The sequence below is a fragment of the Achroia grisella genome, unplaced genomic scaffold, assembly GCF_030625045.1.
Source record: "Achroia grisella isolate CSIRO2021 unplaced genomic scaffold, CSIRO_AGI_Agris_v1 utg2471, whole genome shotgun sequence".
NCBI lineage: Eukaryota > Metazoa > Arthropoda > Insecta > Lepidoptera > Pyralidae > Achroia > Achroia grisella.
The window spans coordinates 737,452-757,096 of record NW_026712739.1 but is presented as its reverse complement, the minus strand read 5'-3'; the positions used below and the strand labels follow the sequence as shown (position 1 = coordinate 757,096).

Genomic DNA, 19,645 nt, shown 5'->3' with positions numbered 1-19,645 from the left:
TTTACAGCTTCACCGGACGATAGAGGGCGAGTGCAGATGGCACTCCAAACAAATGAAGGACTTATGGAGCGGCTATAGACCAACTCCCGCCTCGATACAACTAGTCTGAGAGCACCGCTAGGAGTTCGAACCTCGACTCGTTCGGCCGCCGTAATTTCGATCCCCGTCGGAATTGGACGGGGGGATCGGTCGAAGAGGGGTTCTAGCCCATATAGAAATAGAAATAATCTTTATTCAAATAAACTCATTACAAGCACTTTTGAATAGTCATATTTTGATTCTACCACTCATTCGGAATGCAGATTCATCACAAGAAGAATGAGCAAGAAATGACTAATATGACTGTCATACTCGTGAACGAGTGCTACTTGTGGGGACTGGTCAGCTGTAATCACTACGACTGATTTACTCTTATTTAGTTACTCAACCAGTTGATTGTGTTAGTTTGCATTCACACACTTCATGTGACACCCATGATACCATTCACGCGTTGTCATTCCAAAGTACTAAGATATCACACCTCTTATCCTGTAATTTCACTTCCTAATCTGAACCTACTGTTTTTTCTTGCCAGGTCAGCGATGCGACTGCACCTCGTGGTGATGCCGAGCCAGGCTGGAGATGGGGCACTGCTAGAGGTACTGCAATTCTAAATTTAACACGGGTTTTGAAGGTTTAGATGGAGCCTGGTAGATATATATGGGGCTTGGTAGAGTTGGAAGTGATCAGAATGGAGCACTGCGAGAGGTATGTTAATTCTAAAATTAGTCAGTAGGTTCGTAGGTTTAGACGGAGCCTGGTAGATTTATGTGGAGCCTGGTAGATTGGGAAGTGATCAGAATGGAGCACTGCGAGAGGTATTTTAATTCTAAAATTAGCCAGTGTGTTCGTAGGTTTAGACGGAGCCTGGTAGATTTATATGGGGCCTGGTAGAGTTGGAAGTGATCAGAATGGGGCATTGCTACAGGTCTGGTAATTCTAAAATTAGTCAGTGGGTTCGTAGGTTTAGACGGAGCCTGGTAGATATATATGGGGCCTGATAGAGTTAGAAGAATCGGAATGGGGCATTGCTACAAGTCTGGTAATTCTAACATTAGTCAGTGGGTTCGTAGGTTTAGATGGAGCCTGGTAGATTTATATGGGGCCTGGTAGAATTGGAAGTGATCAGAATGGAGCACTGCTAGTGGTATGTTAATTCTAAACTTAGTCAGTGTCAGTGTCATATCATCAGAGTCTGTAATAGACCTACATGAATAAAGATATTTTGAATTTTGAAACTTTTGATCCACAGGTCAATCGGGCTGGTTCCCTGAATCATACGTTGAGGATATCAATGCTGCATCAGCCTACACTCCCGAGGTGGTGGAACCGCTGGAGACCAAAACACAGCTGGAAGGTATAGCGGAAGTGCCGGAAGCTGAGATATCTAATGACTTGGGTGGTGCTATGCCCACTGTTGGTAAGCAATTAGAAGAGTTTTTTTTTTAAATAGAATAAATTTATCTATAGCACAGAGGACAAACGAGTCCGCGGCTCACATTTATTTTATTTATTTATTTATTCAACCTACCTCCGATCGGTTTCCGGTCCAATTCAAAAGGGGTTCGATATTACGCCGGCCTGAGTCCAGGTTCGAATCCCTAGCGGTGCCCTTAGACTAAACTCGTATCTGTCAGGCGGGAGTTGTCCTTCAGCCGCTCCATAAGTCCTTCCTTTGGTTTGGAGTGCCATCTGCACTCGCCCGCTATCGTCCGGTGAAGCTGTAAAGGCCAGCTACGGCCAACAGCATTAGAGTAGTCCGAAAAAAAATATTCATTTAGAATCATACAAATATTATAAAGTTGATTAGAAATAGAAATAGAAATAATCTTTATTCAAATAAACTCATTACAAGCACTTTTGAATAGTCATATTTTGATTCTACCACTCATTCGGAATGCAGATTCATCACAAGAAGAACGAGCAAGAAACTTGTGTGTTGCTCTTTTTAATAGATGTTTTTATATAAATAACTACAGTATAACAAGTAAGAGGCATGCGACAATCAACATAGAAATCGCTACGCACTCATTATTAATGTAATCAGATAATATTGTCAGTGCTATAGATTTAAAGTTTTTCTATAAAAACATTATTATCGTTAACAAATTCTTCAATTTTATAGTAAGCTTGGATTTGAATAGAATAGAAAATTTATTCAAATAAACTTAATTTAAACACTTTTAAATAGTCATAACATTTTTTTTTATCTACCGCTCATTCAGAAAGCTGTCTCATCACAAGAAGAACGAGCAAGAAACTTGTGTGTTGCTCTTTTAAATAATCCTTGTAAGTTTACATTTACAAGTCGAAACGTGTGAATACAAACTACCAACCAGCACTAATTTATTTGGGTCAAATATAAATATACAATAAGATTAAATCAGTCGTAGTGATAAGGTTATACATTAGACCCTACACAATGCGAACCTGTATCGCGGGAGTCCACAATAGAATTGGCAAATGAGTAATAACTATTACAGATCAGCGAGTACAGTAGATTTGACATATCATAAGAGTCTGCAATAGACCCACACGAATTAAACGATTACTTGAATGACGAGCGTGCATGGCAATAGTTGTTCATGCACGGGATTTTCATTTAATGTTAGACATAGACACCTATATAAATATACATTGTAAATAAACTGGCTTTAAAAAAAGAGAAATTCAGTTGAGTTTCTTGCCAGTTCTTCTCAATTGAATCTGTGTACTAAACTGGAAAAATTATAATACAAAAAATTTGACGTTCATAAGCGGCTAAAATGTCCTACATGAATAAACGATTTTTTATTTTATTTGTCTCATTACAAGTAGAACGGCCAAGAAACTTGTTTGCTCATGCTATCAGCAATAAGGCCGCCTTATTGTAATATAATAATAATAATAATATAATTATAATCTCAGGACAATTCACACAGCGCCATCTAGACCCAAGTTAAGCTAGCTAAAGCTTGTGTTATGGGTCCTAGACAACTGATACCAATACATAGAAAATTTTTTTTTTTCGTAAATACATACATATTATACACAGAAAATACCCAGACCGATACAAACAATCATACTCATGAATACAAATGTTTGTGCCGTGCGAGGAATCGAACCCGCGACCATCGGTTGTAAAGCGGTATGCTAGACCGCTAGACCACCGAGGTCGCCTTATTGTAACTATGTATGTAATATTATTGTTAGTTTTTTTTTATTTGAATCAGTAAAATTTTTTATTGGATTAAACTCATTACAAGCACTTTTGAATTGTCATATTTTTGATTCTACCACTCATTCGGAACGCAGACTCATCATGAGAAGAGTGAGTGAGAAACTTGTGTGTTGCTCTTTAGAATAGAAGTTATATTGAATAAATAATACACAATAACATGTGAGAGGCGTATGATAATCAACACAGAAACCGCTACGCACTCATATAATATTGTCAGCGCTATGAATTTTATTAATTTAATACAAAAACTTCGTTTGATATATGTAACTCCTCAATAATTTACTCTTATTTAGTTCTCAACTAGTTGGTTGTATATTTAATATTATTTCTATTTGAGTATTTAATTGAATTAGTACTAATTGGTGGTTTGTATTCACACACTTAAACTTAAAAATGTAAAGTAATAATAAAATTATTTAAAAGAGCAACACGCAAGTTTCTTGCTCATTCTTCTTGTGATGAGACAGCTTTTCGAATGAGCGGTAGATTAAAAAAATGTTATGACCATTCAAAAGTGCTTCAATGTAAGTTTATTTGAATAAATGATTTTCTATTCTATTCTATTTCTGTACAGAAGGTGGAGACTTCTACATAGCGGCGTATCCTTACGTGTCGGCGGAACCCGGGGACCTGACCTTCGAGGGCGGAGAGAGGATCGAAGTGATGAGGAGAGACGGAGACTGGTGGACCGGACGCATCGGGAACAGGTCACTCAGTTATTTATTAATTGAATATAGCCGTTTAGCACACTGCCTCATTTCCGATGGTCGCGGGTTCGATTCCTCGCACGGTGCAAACATTTGTATTCATGAGTATGATTGTTTGTATCGGTCTGCGTGTTTTCTATGTATGTTTACTGCAAGCCTTAGCTAGCTTAACTTGGGTGTAGATAGCGCTGTGTGAATTGTCCTGAGATTATTATAATTATTAAAGACTAGCTGCACTCGTGACTTCGTCCGCGTGGAATTTAACTTTATTTTTCTAAAATAAAAGTAGCCTAAGTTACTCCTTATTACAACAGCAGAAAGTCCCGTCAAAATCGGTCCAGCCATTTCAGAGATTAGCCGGAATAAACAGACCGACAAACAGACAGACAAAAAATTTAAAAAGTGGTTTTTGATGTATGTACCGTATTTATATTCATATGCATGTAGTAAAAAACGGTTATTTCAATATTACAAACAGACACTCCAATTTTATTTATATGTATAGATATAGATCGACGTTGACGTTGATTAGCGGCTAAAATGTCCTACATGAATAAATGATTTTTGAATTCGAATTCGATTCTGTAAAAATTTCATTGTAATTCATAAGGCGCTTTGATGTTTCCCAGGACGGGCATTTTCCCGTCGAATTACGTGACAAAGGACGCGACCACGGGCGCCGTGGCCATCGCACCCATCCCCGAGGCGGCCGAGCCAGCCCCGCAGCCCCCCGCCGCCCCCACCGCCGCCCCCGCCTCCCCCGCCGCCCCCGCGGAGCCCCCGCAAGTAAGCGTAGACAATTTATCATTTTTGCGTAAAATACGAAAAATTTTATATAGGTCAGTACATCACTATCATCATCCGTTATCACCGTCATCAGTCATCACCGTCATCAGTTATCACCGTCATCAGTTATCATCAACACCAGTTGCTATCATCAACAAGCAATGTACTTGTCCCGCCTACACTACACTACCAAGGAACAGAACATTCTCAACTATATCTAGACCAAAAGTAACCTATACACTTAGGCTTAACGCCTAAAATGTAAAAAATTTAATACGTAACAAACGAGCTTGCGGCTCACCTTATGTTAAGTGATTACCTCAAGGTGTTAAGTACGCCATGTGCACGTTTATTTATGTATTGTGCATTAAAGTTTAAATAATTACCCGCAACACCAACGGAATTGCAAGCGTATTGGCTTTTTAAGAAGAAATAAGCTGTTTTCTTGAACGTTTCAATGTCGTAGTTTTTCGCTCCGCCGAGTTACCGCAAGTACTGTCCCTAGAGAATTCACACAACTGATCTGACCTCATGTTCTTATCATCCTCCTCTGGTGCCCCGCCAGCGTATACCGTTAGCGCAGGCGGGTGCACCATTACATTATCAACCCTTAAAAATGTGGGGGAAAGTGGATTGTTAGTAATGAATGAATGAATGAAACTCTTTCTTGTTCCTCTCACAGAAAATACAATTGCATGTACAATTATGTATAAAATGATAAAAAATATATATATATATAATACAATAAACAAGACAAAGAGGTAACAATGGGCGGCCTTATCGCTAAAAAGCGATCTCTTCCAGACAACCTTTAGTAATGTGGACTGATGACCCTATTGCCAGCAATGTTCCACGACTGTGAAATCCTCCGCTGGTGCCCCGCCAGCGTATACCGTTAGCGCAGGCGGGTGCATCACTACATTATTATATATTAAAAAACCCTAGCGACTATCAGAAGTAAATCATTCATTCATTAATAATTTAAGAGCTACGCTCTTGTCGGTGGAGCTCTTGCCACTTTCCGCGATCTTCCATCATGCTCTTTAATTCTTGATACGACACGACTCCCATTTTGTCCTCAATTTGTTTGATTTAGCTATTCCTTGGTCTTCCCTTCCCCCTCTTTCCTTCTATCAGGATAAATAAATAAATAATCTCAGGACAATTCACACAGTGCCATCTAGACCCAAATTAAGCTACCTAAAGCTTGTGTTATGGGTACTAGACAACTGATACAATTACATAGATATGTTTTTTTTCGTTTTTCCCTTTTCGTGTTTTCGTAAATACATACATATTATACATAGAAAATACCCAGACCGATACAAACAATCATACTCATGAATACAAATGTTTGTGCCGTGCGAGGAATCGAACCCGCGACCATCGGAAGTAAGGCGGTGTGCAAAACCGCTAGATCACCAAGGCCGTCAAACTTAAGGTTAAAACTAACGTGATAGCTATTTTCACAGTAAGAGGAGATGGTAATTAAGTTAGATACTAATAGCATACTTATTTTCACAGCAAGAACAGAAGTCAACGACCCCCATCTCGTCGGAAGTGGCCTCCATCACGGAGAGCGCGGCCAGGCCTCCGTCGGCGGCTCGCAGGGACTCCGGGCGGGACTCCGTCACCGGCCGCAGGAAGAACGAGATCGCGCAGGCCATCGCCAGCTACACGGCCTCCAGGTTAGTACGTCACCCTCATCATCAGTTACCATCATCACCAGTTATTATCGTCACCCGTTCATGTCGTCACCAGTTACGATCATCATCAGTTATTGTCGTCACCAGTTACTAACAGCATCAGTTATTGTCGTCACCAGTTACTAACAGCATCAGTTATTGTCGTCACCAGTTACTAACAGTATCAGTTATAGTCGTCACCAGTTACTAACAGTATCAGTTATTGTCGTCACCAGTTACTAACATCATCAGTTATTGTCGTCACCAGTTACTAACAGCATCAGTTATTGTCGTCACCAGTTACTAACAGCATCAGTTATTGTCGTCACCAGTTACTAACAGCATCAGTTATTGTCGTCACCAGTTACTAACAGCATCAGTTATTGTCGTCACCAGTTACTAACAGCATCAGTTATTGCCGTCACCAGTTACTAACAGCATCAGTTATAGTCGTCACCAGTGACTGTCATCATCAGATTCCATCATTATCTGTTATAATTTTCATTTTATTTTATTTATTTTGAATAGAATGTTTTATTTAAATAAACTTAAATTATCTTAATTACTTATAATAGTCATAACATTTTTTTACTCTACCGCTCATTCGGAAACTGTCTCATCACATTGCTTCAAACAATTTAATATATAAATACTAATTTAAATATTATTTACTGCTACTAACATTTTTTTTATGGATGATAATGTAATGGTGCACCCGCCTGCGCTAACGGTACACGCTGGCGGGGCACCAGTGGAGGATGACAAGATGAGCATGAGGTCAGGTCAGTTAGCACATCGTGACAAATTCACCAGGAATTTATCACGATGGTTTCCAGGGGGAACCGCGTGGAAGTCAACCTGACATGGTACATTGCCAGCAATGGGGTCATCAGTCCACATACTGACAATCTTCTTTCTAGTAACATTGTTATTGTATTCCAGTTCAGAACAGTTGTCTCTACAAAAAGGGCAATTGCTTGTGGTCCGTAAAAAGGCGGACAGTGGATGGTGGGAAGGCGAGTTGCAGGCCAAGGGCAGGAACCGGCAGGTCGGATGGTTCCCAGCCAGCTATGTCAAAGTAAGTAGTTTACTTTTTAACTATTTTTTTATTATTATTACTAGTTACTCGCCCAAGCGTCGCCCGGGTGTACATGTATTATATATATTCTTTATTGCACAGATAATAAAAAGATATTATAATTTAGAGACAATGTGAGCAAAGGTGGACTTATCCCTAGAAGAGATCTCTTCCAGTCAACCTAAAACAGTGGGATATGTGGTAATGTATTATATATATGAAATAATATACTATATATATATATATATATATATATATATATATATATATATATATAGTCAATTATCTATTGTATATTAGTTCTCTCGACAAATTAAACCATGCGTTGCTCTGTAGAACAAAGAAACGACATTTAATGTTTATATGTCGATCCTTTTCACCAAAACACTGTTATTTTCAATTACTGTCACTCACAATCCCTGTTTTACAATCCACCATACTTCTACTCCTCTTTAACAATTAGCGCCATCTACTGGAAGTCGATGAGAGCAATTGACGCTCAATAACGCGCCTAAAAGCAAACCTTAAAGGGATGCTAAGTAAGTATTCCTTTATATATATCAAAATCCGTTGTGTAGTTTTAAAGATTTAAACATACACAGGGACAGAGAGACAGTTGTAAATAAACTGGCTTTTAAAAAAAAAATATTCAATTGAATTTTTTGCCAGTTCTTCTCAATTGGATCTATATACTGAACTGGACGGTAGGGAAAAAATAAAATTATAATGTAAAAATTTGACGTTCATAAGCGGCTAAAATGTAAAACATGAATAAATGATTTTTGAATTTGAATCATATTGTTATGTTGGTGTTGTCAGGTATTACAATCGTCGGGTCGCACGTCGGGCCGCACTACGCCAGTGCTGTCCAAGATGGACACGTTGCCCGCAGAGACTGTCATAGACAAGGTACAGTATTTTTTTTACCTACTTGACCAGAGATTTTTTTTAATGGATGATAATGGGAAGTGCGATGCCGGGATGGGTTAGCTACCCATCCGTTATTAATATAGTAAAGCCGAGAAATTTAAAGATTTGGAGACAGGGCATCGGTATCTAAATATATCTGACATAGTGATCTATCAACGCACAGCCCAAACCACTGGACGGATCGGGCTGAAATTTGGCATGCAGGTAGATGTTATGACGTAGGCATCCCCTAAGAAAGGATTTTGATTAATTCTACCCCCAAGGTGATAAAATAGGGGATGAAAGTTTGTATTAAACTTTATCAATTTTGAAACCGATCGGGCTGAGACTTTGCATGCATAAATCTACTATAACGTAGGCATTCCCTAAGAACGGAATTTGATAAATTCCACCACTAAAGGGATAAATTAACGCGAGCGAAGTCGCGGGCAAAAGCTAGCTATCTTACATATATATAAAATTCTCGTGTCACAGTTTTCGTTCCCATACTCCTCCGAAACGGCTTGACCGATTCTCATGGAATTTTGTCAGCATATTGAGTAGGTCTGAGAATCGGCCAACATCTATTTTTCATCCCCCTAAATGTTAGGGGTAGTCCACACCTAAATTTTTTTTTATTTTAAGCAAAACAACGTTTGCCGGGACAGCTAGTATATATATATATATTTATTATATTCAGGTGATAGCGTTGTATGCATACACTGCGCAGAATTCAGATGAATTGAGCTTCGAGAAGGACGATATTATAGCTGTCACAGACAGAAATCAGGACCCCGCCTGGTGGCAAGGTATGTATATATTTTATAACACAAGCGAGCGACAAATCGGCGGCGGTAATCACTTACCATCAGGTGAACAGCATCACCTGATGGTAAGTGATTACAGCCACCCATGAGCACCTAACACCAGAGGAATTGCAAGTACGTTGTCGGCCTTTAAAAAGGAATAAGCTCTTTTCTTGAAGGTTTCAATATCGTATCGGTTTGGAAATACCATTGCTGGACGGTATATAGACTAATATAATTGTTATTTTGAAGACCTCGATGGTGTAGCGGTTTAGCATACCGACTTACTTTCGATGGTCGCGGGTTCGATTCCTCGCACGGTGCAAACATTTATTATTAATGAGTATGATTGTTTGTATCAGTCTGGGTGTTTTCTATGTATGTATTTACAAAAAAAACTATGTATTTGTATCAGTTGTCTAGTACCCAAAACACAAGCTTTAGCTAGCTAAACTTGGGTCTAGATGGCGCTGTGTGAATTGTCCTGAGATTATTATTATTATTATTAATTTAAAACATTATGTGTATCGACGACATAGGTTGGTCTAGCAGTTTAGCACACCATCTTACTTTCAATGGTCGCGAGTTCGATGTCTCACACGATACAAACATTTATATTCAAGAATATATATGATTGTTTGTATCCGTCTGGGATGTTTATTATATATTTACAAGAAAAAAGTATCTATGTAGGTATTTCTATCAGTTGTCTAGTACCCAAAACACAAGCTCTGCAGCTTGGGACTAGATGGCGCTGTGTTAATTGTCCTATGCTATTATTGTAATACTAGTTGTGCTCGCGGTTTGCCCCCTTGATATTTATAGCCTATATGTGATTCTGATGTATAAGCTATATTACTGTAAAGTTTCATCAAAATCCGTTCAGTAGATTTTGCGTGAAAGAGTAACCAACATCCATCCATACTCACAAACTATCGCATTTATAATATTAATAAAATATATTAAAAATATTTTTTTTTCAGGCGAACTACGCGGCATGACCGGCCTCTTCCCTAGTAATTACGTCACTAAATTAGTCAACTAAACTCAATCGTATTAATATTTAAATATAGTAGAAAAATATCTTATACACATGTAACACTGTAGAAAATATCACAATGTTGCCACTAAAAAAAAAATATTTAATCTGTAGCGCGTTATTGGCGCCATATTGACGTAAAAAATATGGCGGGATTATTTAATTGTTGCATTAATAACAAATCTGATCAGTTATCTTATTTGTAACTAGCCGTACTCGTGACTTTGTTCGTGTGGAATTTAACAATAAAGTTAATTAGAGAATTATTCTAAAATAAAAGTAGCCTAAGTTACTCCCTATTACAACAGCTACTTGCCAATAAAAGTACCGTCAAATCGGTCCTGCCAATCTCAGAGATTTGCCGGAACAAACAGACAGACAAAAATTGTAAAAAATGTTACTTTGGTGTATGTACCGTATTTATATTCATATGCATGTAGTAAAACACGGTTATTTCAATATTACAAACAGACTCCAATTTTATTTATATGTATAGATGTATAATTTAAATTATTTGGTTGAAAGCACGGATGTGAGGGAGCTCCGTAACCGTAACCGAATCCGAAATAAGTTTCGGATAAAATCGGATAGGGGCGGAGCCTAATAGAGACACGTTATGTAACCATTTTATTAGCTATTTGTATTTTACTTTTGAAATTCCGTAAAAAATTAATATCCGAAGTTATCCGAAACTAACGGATAATCCGGAATAATTTCATATCCGTATCCGTATCCGGTATAATAATCATTCCTATATCCGAAACCTATCCGTATCCGATATTTCATATCCATAACATCTCTGGTTGAAAGTAACTATTTTAATTCCAGAAACTAAATTTCAATCAGTATTTTTTTTTAATTCGCATATAACCTTACTTTTTAAATATTTAGATAAATATATACGAATATATTTATATGTAATAATGCGTAGTATTTTCTAGATTGTAAGTTTTGCTCATAACATATCCATTATAGTTAATAATAAGAAGCTACCCAAGCTTTTTAAAAACTCGCCTGCGTGTGTACCTCAGTCTCACCTACTTCAGCCAAGCAGCTTGCTTTGTAAGATGTTTCGGTTGTAGTGCAGAATAGGAAGTGAAATTACAGGATAAGAGGCGTGACATGTTAGTACTCTGGAATGACAACGCAGGAATCTCACGGGTGTTACATGATAATGTGATGTCCGTAGTGCTGTTCATGTATATAGGCGACGGTCACCACTTACCATCTGGTGGCACGTCAGCTTGTAACAAAAAAATGTAGCGAAACTACATTAAAAGTACCAGGAGAACATGAGTTTATAGGCAGTTTGTTGAGGGATATGATTTGTTAAATTACAGTGTATGGAGACCGGACCTCGTAGTTCTTCATATCTCCTCCGTATTAAGATCACATTATAACGTGATGTCCGTAGTGCTGTTCATGTATGACGACGGTCACCACTTACCATCGGGTGGCACGTCAGCTTGTTTGGCATTACAGTGACAAAAAAATGTAGCGAAACTACATTAAAAGTACCAGGAGAACATGAGTTTATAGGCAGTTTGTTGAGAGTTACATGATAACGTGATGTCCGTAGCGCTGTTCATGTATATGGCGACGGTCACCACTTACCGTCAGCTTGTCGTTCTAGTTACAAAATTGTTGGCTTTAATATTCATTCCATAATCACATATATTACTTTAAGTAATGCAAAGTGTTGCCAGTTTAGTGTATTAGTGTTGCCATTGTTATTATTGAATATTTAACTCTGTGTAGTGTTGTTTCAAATAAACGTTTAATAGATGCTTCATTTTTGTTTTATTTAAAATATGTAATACTAGTTAACCCGCGCTACTTCGTCTGCCGGACCGGAAGAGTAGCGTGGGAAGGCCTCCAGCAAGGTGGACCGACGATCTGGTCAAGATCGCTAGAAGGCATTGAATGCGAGCAGCGCAGGACCGACCGTCGTGGAGATCTTTGGGGGTGGCCTATGTCCAGCAGTGGACGTCTTCCGGGCTGCGATGATGATGATGATGATGATGACTTCGTCTGCATCACACTTACATGACATTCATCATTATATTTCGGCCAATGTACGTAATATCTTATTAAATTATAGCCTATATGTTATTCTGACGTATAAGCTATATTACTGTAAATCAAAATCCGTTAATAGTTTTTGCGTGATAGAGTAACAAACATCCATCCATTCAGCTATACTCTCAAACTTTAGCGTTTATACAATACTAGCTGTGCATTCAACTTCGTCCGCATGTTCGTCCGCACCGAATGAAGAAAAAATATTCAAATCTAACCCAAAAAAGCCAAAGAAAAAAGTTTCATCGTTCTAGCTTTGTTCCCCTATTTTATTTAGGGTCCCCCTATTATATTTAATTAACAGCTTATAAAATAAATTTCAACCTTCTAGCTTTAAAAATGACAATATTTCCATATAAACTTTCATCATCCCTTTCAACCCCATACAACCTTTTCTTTACATTAAAAAGCCTATGTCCTTTCCCAGGATCTAGACTATCTGTGTACCAAATTTCATTTAAATCGGTTCAGTAGTTTTGGCGCGAAAGCGAGAAAGACAGACAGAGTTACTTTCTCATTTTAAGATTTTTTTTGTTAAAAACGCATTTAGCTGGTGTTCCGGCACAGCTTCAACGCTATTGAACAGCCTGCTACTAACTGCAAAAAGTTGCTATTTAAATGTTCATAGACGTGTTAGATTTATTTTCTATGTACCTACTTTATTTTGTATTCACTCATTTTTCTTCTGCAGAAATCTATCGATCTCCTCAAAATATGTTAAAAATAATTATTAAAAGTCAATATTTAAAGTAAATTTGGGTTTAATTTAAAACTCCGATTCCCGGCACTCCAAACCAAAGGAAGGACATATAGAGCGGCTGAAGGCCAACTCCCGCCTGACGGATACGACTTTAGTCTGAGGGCACCACTAGGGGTTCGAACCTCGGCTCAGGCCGTCGTAATATCGGTCCCCGTTTGAATTGGACGGGGGATCGATCGGAAGGGTCGTATCCTATATATATGAATAAACAACTGTTTTTTTTTTTAATAAAAAACATGTAAATTTTGCAATTTTTTTATTCATTTTTATTTTTCATATTCCAACATTATATAAATACGTTTTCGCTACACATACAAACTCTCCCAATTTTGTAAGTTTGTTCTTATTGCCATAGCATAGAGGTCAGATTACACGGTATATAATAAAATCTACTAACTAACTTTGTGAAGAGGGAAGAATCAGAATGGATTATTATTATTTGTATATTTTTAAAAAATACTAGATTTTTTTTAATTCTTTCAGCAGTATAACACCGACATGCTAGTTTCTATTGTATTTTATAATAGCACAGGCACAGAGTGGAATATTCAAGAGAGATGGGAACAGAGTAGTTTGTTGATTTTCTAAACGTCTGCATAGATGGCGCTAGTGTTTAGTTAAAAGTTTCATTACAAAAATTCAAGTAAAGTCTCAGAGTTTGCGTTTCTGATAGGTCAAGTTCGGATGGGCGATGTAACTTTGAACTGACGTACAGTTTACAGCAAAATATTAAATATCTTTTATTCGCTTTATTAACGAGTGATATCATTAAAAAAATAATAATTAGTTTGCTTTTGATTGAAAAATTGTCATATAATTAAATCCATGACAAAATAAGTTAATGAAATAAAAAAAAACATTACAGAAATTTCTATTATATTATTATGAATGATAAAATATTTTCTGCACCAAGTATATACTATACTTTTATTTTTTATAAATTATATTTCACGGCTCTGGATACTAATTCTTTTGAGCTCAAATATTTTACTCTAGCTAGATAACAATTGCTAACATACAAATTGGGAGTTTACAAAAAAAAAACAAAAACAATATATAGAGTTATAAGTTCATAATTGTCTGTTCTGAATAATCTGTAGATATAATTGAAAATAGGGTATTTGCTTGCAAACTGGTTGATTTTTCATAAATATTGTGATTTATTGCTTATTTACACGGTGAAAATGGAACAATACAGGTGCTGAGTACTTGTTCGTGTACTGAGGGAGGAGTACACGAAACCCGCGTGTAATGAGACGAGTTATGAAAGTGGATGAATTAACTATTGCGTGTAAAAATCTGAAAATGGGAAACCATAACTTTATACCAAACCAATGGAATGTTTTGATTTAAAAACAAACATTAAAATTCGCAAATATACCGCATGCAAAGACAAAAATTAAAAGTTCAATAAAATACATAATTACTACAGTACTCCCCGCCTGGAAAATAAATTTTAAATTGTCCACTACATTACCCTCCTCCCTGAAATATTTTAAATTACTAATTATTACTCATTACAGCTGTCTTGTATTGTTCCTAAACAGTTGTTATAGCCAGTCAAATGCCCTATTTTGTTTACAGGAATTTCTAAATGAATTTATAGGTAAATGGGTATTTAAGAAAAAAAAAATCACCCTATGGGCTACAAAGATCTGGTTGGTGGCTATAGCTGGCTTCATCCTGTACCACACAGGTCAGACTGTAGAACCGGAGACGACCGGTGCAACGCTGAAAAGTGTCAACATTATATTATTAACTAGCTGTACCCGCGACTTCGTCCGCATGGAATTTGACTTTAAATTTCTAAAATAAAAGTAGCCTAAGGTACTCCTTACTACATCAGCTACATGCCAATAAAAGTCCCGTCAAAATCGGTCCAGCCATTTCAGAGATAAGCCGAAACAAACAGACAGACAGATAGAAACTGTAAAAAATGATATTTTGGTGTATGTACCGCATTTATATTCATATGCATGTAGTAAAAACCGGTTATTTCAATATTATAAATTGAATTCTATGTATAGATTTATTGTCTTTTTGAATTAATTGCAAATACGATCATAAGAGGTTATGAAAGAACGTGTTGTTGTTTGAATTTGTGGTCTTTTATTAATGTTTTATTTTTCTATAAATGTAAAGTTTTTACCGAAATAATATGTCTATGATAAAAAAAGATCCTTTACTTAGTTTAAAATTCTTTACTTAGTTAACACAGTTCAGCTGTTGAAAACTCCTTTTAAGCATAAAGATGCCTGTGCCAGGAGGGAGCCTCCTGGCACATCATTATGCTCTTCCATACCCTTCCATAGCTTATATCATACATAACTTTTGTAAAATGTCCCTAATTTCTTATACTATATCATTACATAGTATAAAACAAAGTCGCTGTTTGATTTTGAAGGGTTTTTTTTAATAGAGTGATTCAAGAGAAAGGTTTATATGTATATTATAATACATGTACACCCGTGCAAAACCGGGGTGAGTAGCAAGTTTATTTATACAATTCAATTTTAAATATGTATACATTATAGGAGATCGCGTTTATGGAAATATATTGATATAAAAAGCGCATCTTTCCAACTAGCGAACTTACGCTAATTGTAAAAATTAATTAATTTGTTTTGGTTCTATTATTATAATAATAATAATAATAATTTTATTTCAGACAACATGATCCATTGTGTTAGTAACAGCTTAATGACATAACTTATCCCATGTTAGTAATAAAATATATATTAAAATAAAAATGTAACTTTTAACATATCACCTGTCCCACCCAGTGTCTTAGAATGGGACAGTCTACTTTACAATATGACTACTTACATACTTTACATTATGACTCTCAAAAGGTTGCTATTAGTTAATTTGGGCTTGGTCTGTTATTAAAAAATCGTAATTTTCTTTGTTTAAATGAAGTGCCTTCAATATTTATGTTATATTTATTTGAAATCCAGTATCCGGCCGGATACTCCTTTCTAATCCAGTATTCGGCCGGGTTTAAAATTTGAACCAAATACCAGATAGTTACCGAATATCCGTTTCATATCTACTCTACACTATCTTGACGATCAGCTATAGTGTAGTGCAATGCTGACATTTATATACAGCTGACTGGATATCTGATCTGACCATCGAATGGGTCGACCTCGAGATTTCATCCTTAGCAGTAAGGGAATAGTTAAGAAGAATTACAAAATGTAACTTATTTAATAAACAGGATTTACCTGTAGCGAAATTTTTAATAATAAACAGGGTGGACAAGGCCGTTGTTAATTCGTGATGAATTTGCACCTTTAACATGCCCAGATTTGGCTCAGTAAGTTTATTAGAATCCAACATGGCAGAAAAATCTGCCCGATTTTTAAATGTTTATACATACTGGTGCTGAGAGGTGGTGGCATGCTCCCTCTGGTCGCGCCAGTGCTTCTCCACGAATTTTTTAATGTAGTTATAAGGTTTTGAATCCAAATCGCCTATTACATTCTCCACCTGGCAACAGAAAATTTTATTATATATGTGTTTAGTTTTAATTAGTGGACTCAGTAGTAAGTTTATCACACTTCTTATCTGAGATGGTGAGGGGTTCTTTACATTATGTAAACATTTGTATTAATGAGTGTGATTGTTTATATCATCTAGGTATTTTATATGTATGATATGTATGGGATTGTCCATTAATCATGTGAGGCTTGAAAGGAGGGGTTTGACAAAAATCACGAATATATAAAACATTTTGATAAATATCACAAGAGGAGAGGGCGGGTCCAGTAAGACATCACGTGTATTTATTTGATGCCAATCATAAACAATCTGCAACCTTTCTGTCTAGACATTTTTATCGTGGTCCTTAATTTCAGAATAAAATAAGATTATATTTTATACCTGTATTTAAAGATGATATTCTAAAAATTTTAAGATTCTTTGTAGGCACTAAAAATGAAAGTGGGGGAGGGCTAAAGCTCGCTACGTCTCACCAAGGGGATAAAAAAAAATGCTAAAAAAGATCACTTGATTAATGGACGGCCCCTATGTATTTACAAAAATATATATTGATATGTAAGTATTTGTATCAGTTGTCTACTACCCATAACACAAGGCCTGTTTAGTTGTATTTATGTAATAAATAACGAAAACATTATGTTTCACAGTACCTTATGCACTGTACACCAGTATGTTTCACAGACCCAAGTTCAGCTAGCTAAAGCTTGTGTTATCGGTACTAGACAACTGATACAAGTACATAGATAATTTTTTGTTTCGTAAATACATACATAATATACATAGAAAACACCCAGAACGATACAAACAATCGCACATGAATACAAATGTTTGTGCTGTGCGAGGAATTGAACCCGTGACCATCGGACGTAAAGTGGTGTGCTAGACTGCTAGACCACCGAGGTCATCAAAAGATATACACAAAGAACTGTACCTTATAGGGTGGAACTATTGTGACTTCATTGTATACTCTGATGTTTTGTCCGACCCAGACAACATCGTCAATAACCCGGGAGATGGCCAGGAACAACCGCTGGCCTTCGGGGTCCAGGCAGGCGGAGAGAGCTGTCACCTGCAGACAGTCATAAAAGATAAAGATAAAAAAGCCTTTATTTCTGTTTATATATTATTTTTTTTTTGGTACATTCATGTTCATTCAAATTGTTATATTATACTATAAATTTATTATGATTATATAAGTATATTTTTTTACTATTATTATTTGGACATTTGTTAAGTGGTTAAATTTCTGTTTAATTTTTAAAACAGAAATAATACTAATAATTTATTTAGCTCTCGTCACACACACTAGGACCAAATACAAGTAGTATTTTGGATAATTTTGGATATTACATAACTTATATATCATAGGATTCAACATGTAGGGTTTTTTTCTTATGGATGATAATAGAATGGTGCACCCTCCTGCGCGAACTGTATACGCTGGCGGGGCACCAGTGGAGGATGATAAGAACATGAGGTCAGATCAGTTAGCATTATGATAATTGCTAGCAATGTACCATGTCAGGTTGACGTCCACGCGGTTCCTCCTGGAAACCATCGTTATGGATTCCTGGTGAATTTGTCACGATGGGCTAACTGACCTGACCTCATGCTCATCTTATCATCCTCCACTGGTGCTCCGCCAGCGTAAACCGTTAGCGCAGGCGGACGCACCATTCCATTATCATCCATAAAAAAAAATCCCTAGGAAGTAATAGGTCAGGAACTCAACCTGACGTGGTACATTGCTAGCAATGGTGACCCCATAATCCACAAGGACCCCCTTCCGCCTAAGTATTCTAGCTCCATTTTCACCCACGTACTGATACTCTTTAAAACTATCACTGTACGAGACTACATTGTCTGTTTCACGCGGACAACGTCGTGAAATAAAGTTAGTATTATGCAATATACAATAAAACGTTCATACTCACTAATCGTTTCTTATTTTCTATGGAATTCCGTACTCTTGTGTTCAATCGGTGCAAATTGAGCGACTGTGGTGCATCCGGCAATCCGGTGACTTCTTTCTTAATTTGGACATCGCTAACAAGCGATAGGTTCACGATATTCACATCGTTGCGTTTAGGGTTGCCGCTAGAAGATGCACATTTCAATATCAACATCTTTGATTGGGGATCGAAAGCTAGCACTTCTCCTTCAATCTCTTCATTATAACACGTTTTTGTAGACACTATGCTACCAATTGTGAAACAATCGGATACAACAGTGGACATATTCGGTGTTGATGTTCAATATAGTTTGCATGTGATCAATGGGGTAATAAGCGACGTAACGCAATATTAGTAAATGTGCTAGAATATTTTGTTGCTGCAGCCTACGTCCGCCATTGAATTTGACAGTTCGGTTTTTTTTTCATGGCTTGGCATAAAGTGTTTTCGCCGAAAATCAAATCGCCAAAAGTTCGTAAATTCACAAGTCGACAATATAAATTACGAGGCTGATTTTGTTGGTTTAATGACAGCTTTTTAGTTTTTACTCTAAAATCCAAAACGCCATACCATTCACTACATACGATACATCGTGTCCATCATGAATTCACGAATAATAATGTTCTATTACATAATAGACCAATAATATTTTTTTTATACCAAAATAATAAAATATATAAAATTTTAGGTATAAAAATTAAAACAAAATGGTCAACTGTTTAAGAGAGGGAAGAAAACAGTCCTCTTTCCTATTTTATCAAAGCCTTGTCCTTTATCCGTAAATTGCATAAGTAATGTATAACTTTAAAAAAAAATATAAATGATTAATAAAAAAACATTGAAGACTTTCATTTGTATTATATATAATTTTCTAATATAGATAATACTGTTAATACTGAAATTTTTTTTTAACGTGATCATGTGCCATAAATGTTCCATTTTTTCTACAGATTGTACAAGTCCATTACAGATTTTATTTCTGACAATTACTTTTGTCTAAGAATAATCTTATTCTTCTTCTTTATAGTAAAACCTAAAAAAAGTAACTATGTTGGGATTTGGGATAGGTTGAGATTATAAA

The 19,645-nt window shown here is 36.4% G+C and overlaps 2 protein-coding genes across 2 annotated transcripts in view; one reads left to right on the top strand and one right to left on the bottom strand.

Annotated features, from left to right (window-relative positions):
* The window catches only part of LOC131842741 (intersectin-2-like), a 44,175-nt gene extending 33,583 nt beyond the window's left edge, over positions 1-10,592 (top strand). Inside the window, exons 18-26 of the mRNA XM_059191305.1 lie at positions 575-638; positions 1,292-1,459; positions 3,834-3,966; positions 4,596-4,752; positions 6,277-6,440; positions 7,380-7,515; positions 8,335-8,424; positions 9,125-9,233; positions 10,214-10,592. Coding sequence (XP_059047288.1) covers positions 575-638; positions 1,292-1,459; positions 3,834-3,966; positions 4,596-4,752; positions 6,277-6,440; positions 7,380-7,515; positions 8,335-8,424; positions 9,125-9,233; positions 10,214-10,275 — 1,083 coding nt within the window. The 3' untranslated portion in view covers positions 10,276-10,592. The remainder of the gene's footprint in view (positions 1-574; positions 639-1,291; positions 1,460-3,833; positions 3,967-4,595; positions 4,753-6,276; positions 6,441-7,379; positions 7,516-8,334; positions 8,425-9,124; positions 9,234-10,213) is intronic.
* Positions 10,593-14,002: 3,410 nt separating this feature from the next.
* On the bottom strand, positions 14,003-18,967 carry LOC131842755 (LSM12 homolog A). Its single transcript, XM_059191320.1, has 4 exons — positions 18,547-18,967; positions 17,544-17,681; positions 16,491-16,600; positions 14,003-14,839 (listed from the first exon to the last, which is right to left on the bottom strand). Exons 1-4 carry the CDS (start codon positions 18,847-18,849, stop codon positions 14,806-14,808), a joined length of 585 nt encoding a protein of 194 aa, XP_059047303.1. The 5' UTR covers positions 18,850-18,967; the 3' UTR covers positions 14,003-14,805.
* Positions 18,968-19,645: the final 678 nt, after the last annotated feature.

Excerpts from the sequence above, each read along its gene's own strand:
- LOC131842755 (XM_059191320.1), bottom strand. The coding sequence starts at position 18,849 with ATGTCCACTGTTGTATCCGATTGTTTCACAATTGGTAGCATAGTGTCT. Across the intron at positions 17,682-18,546 it reads TAGAAAATAAGAAACGATTA|GTGACAGCTCTCTCCGCCTG; the intron begins GTGAGTATGAAC and ends GACTGTCTGCAG. Across the intron at positions 16,601-17,543 it reads CAATAGTTCCACCCTATAAG|GTGGAGAATGTAATAGGCGA; the intron begins GTACAGTTCTTT and ends TTCTGTTGCCAG.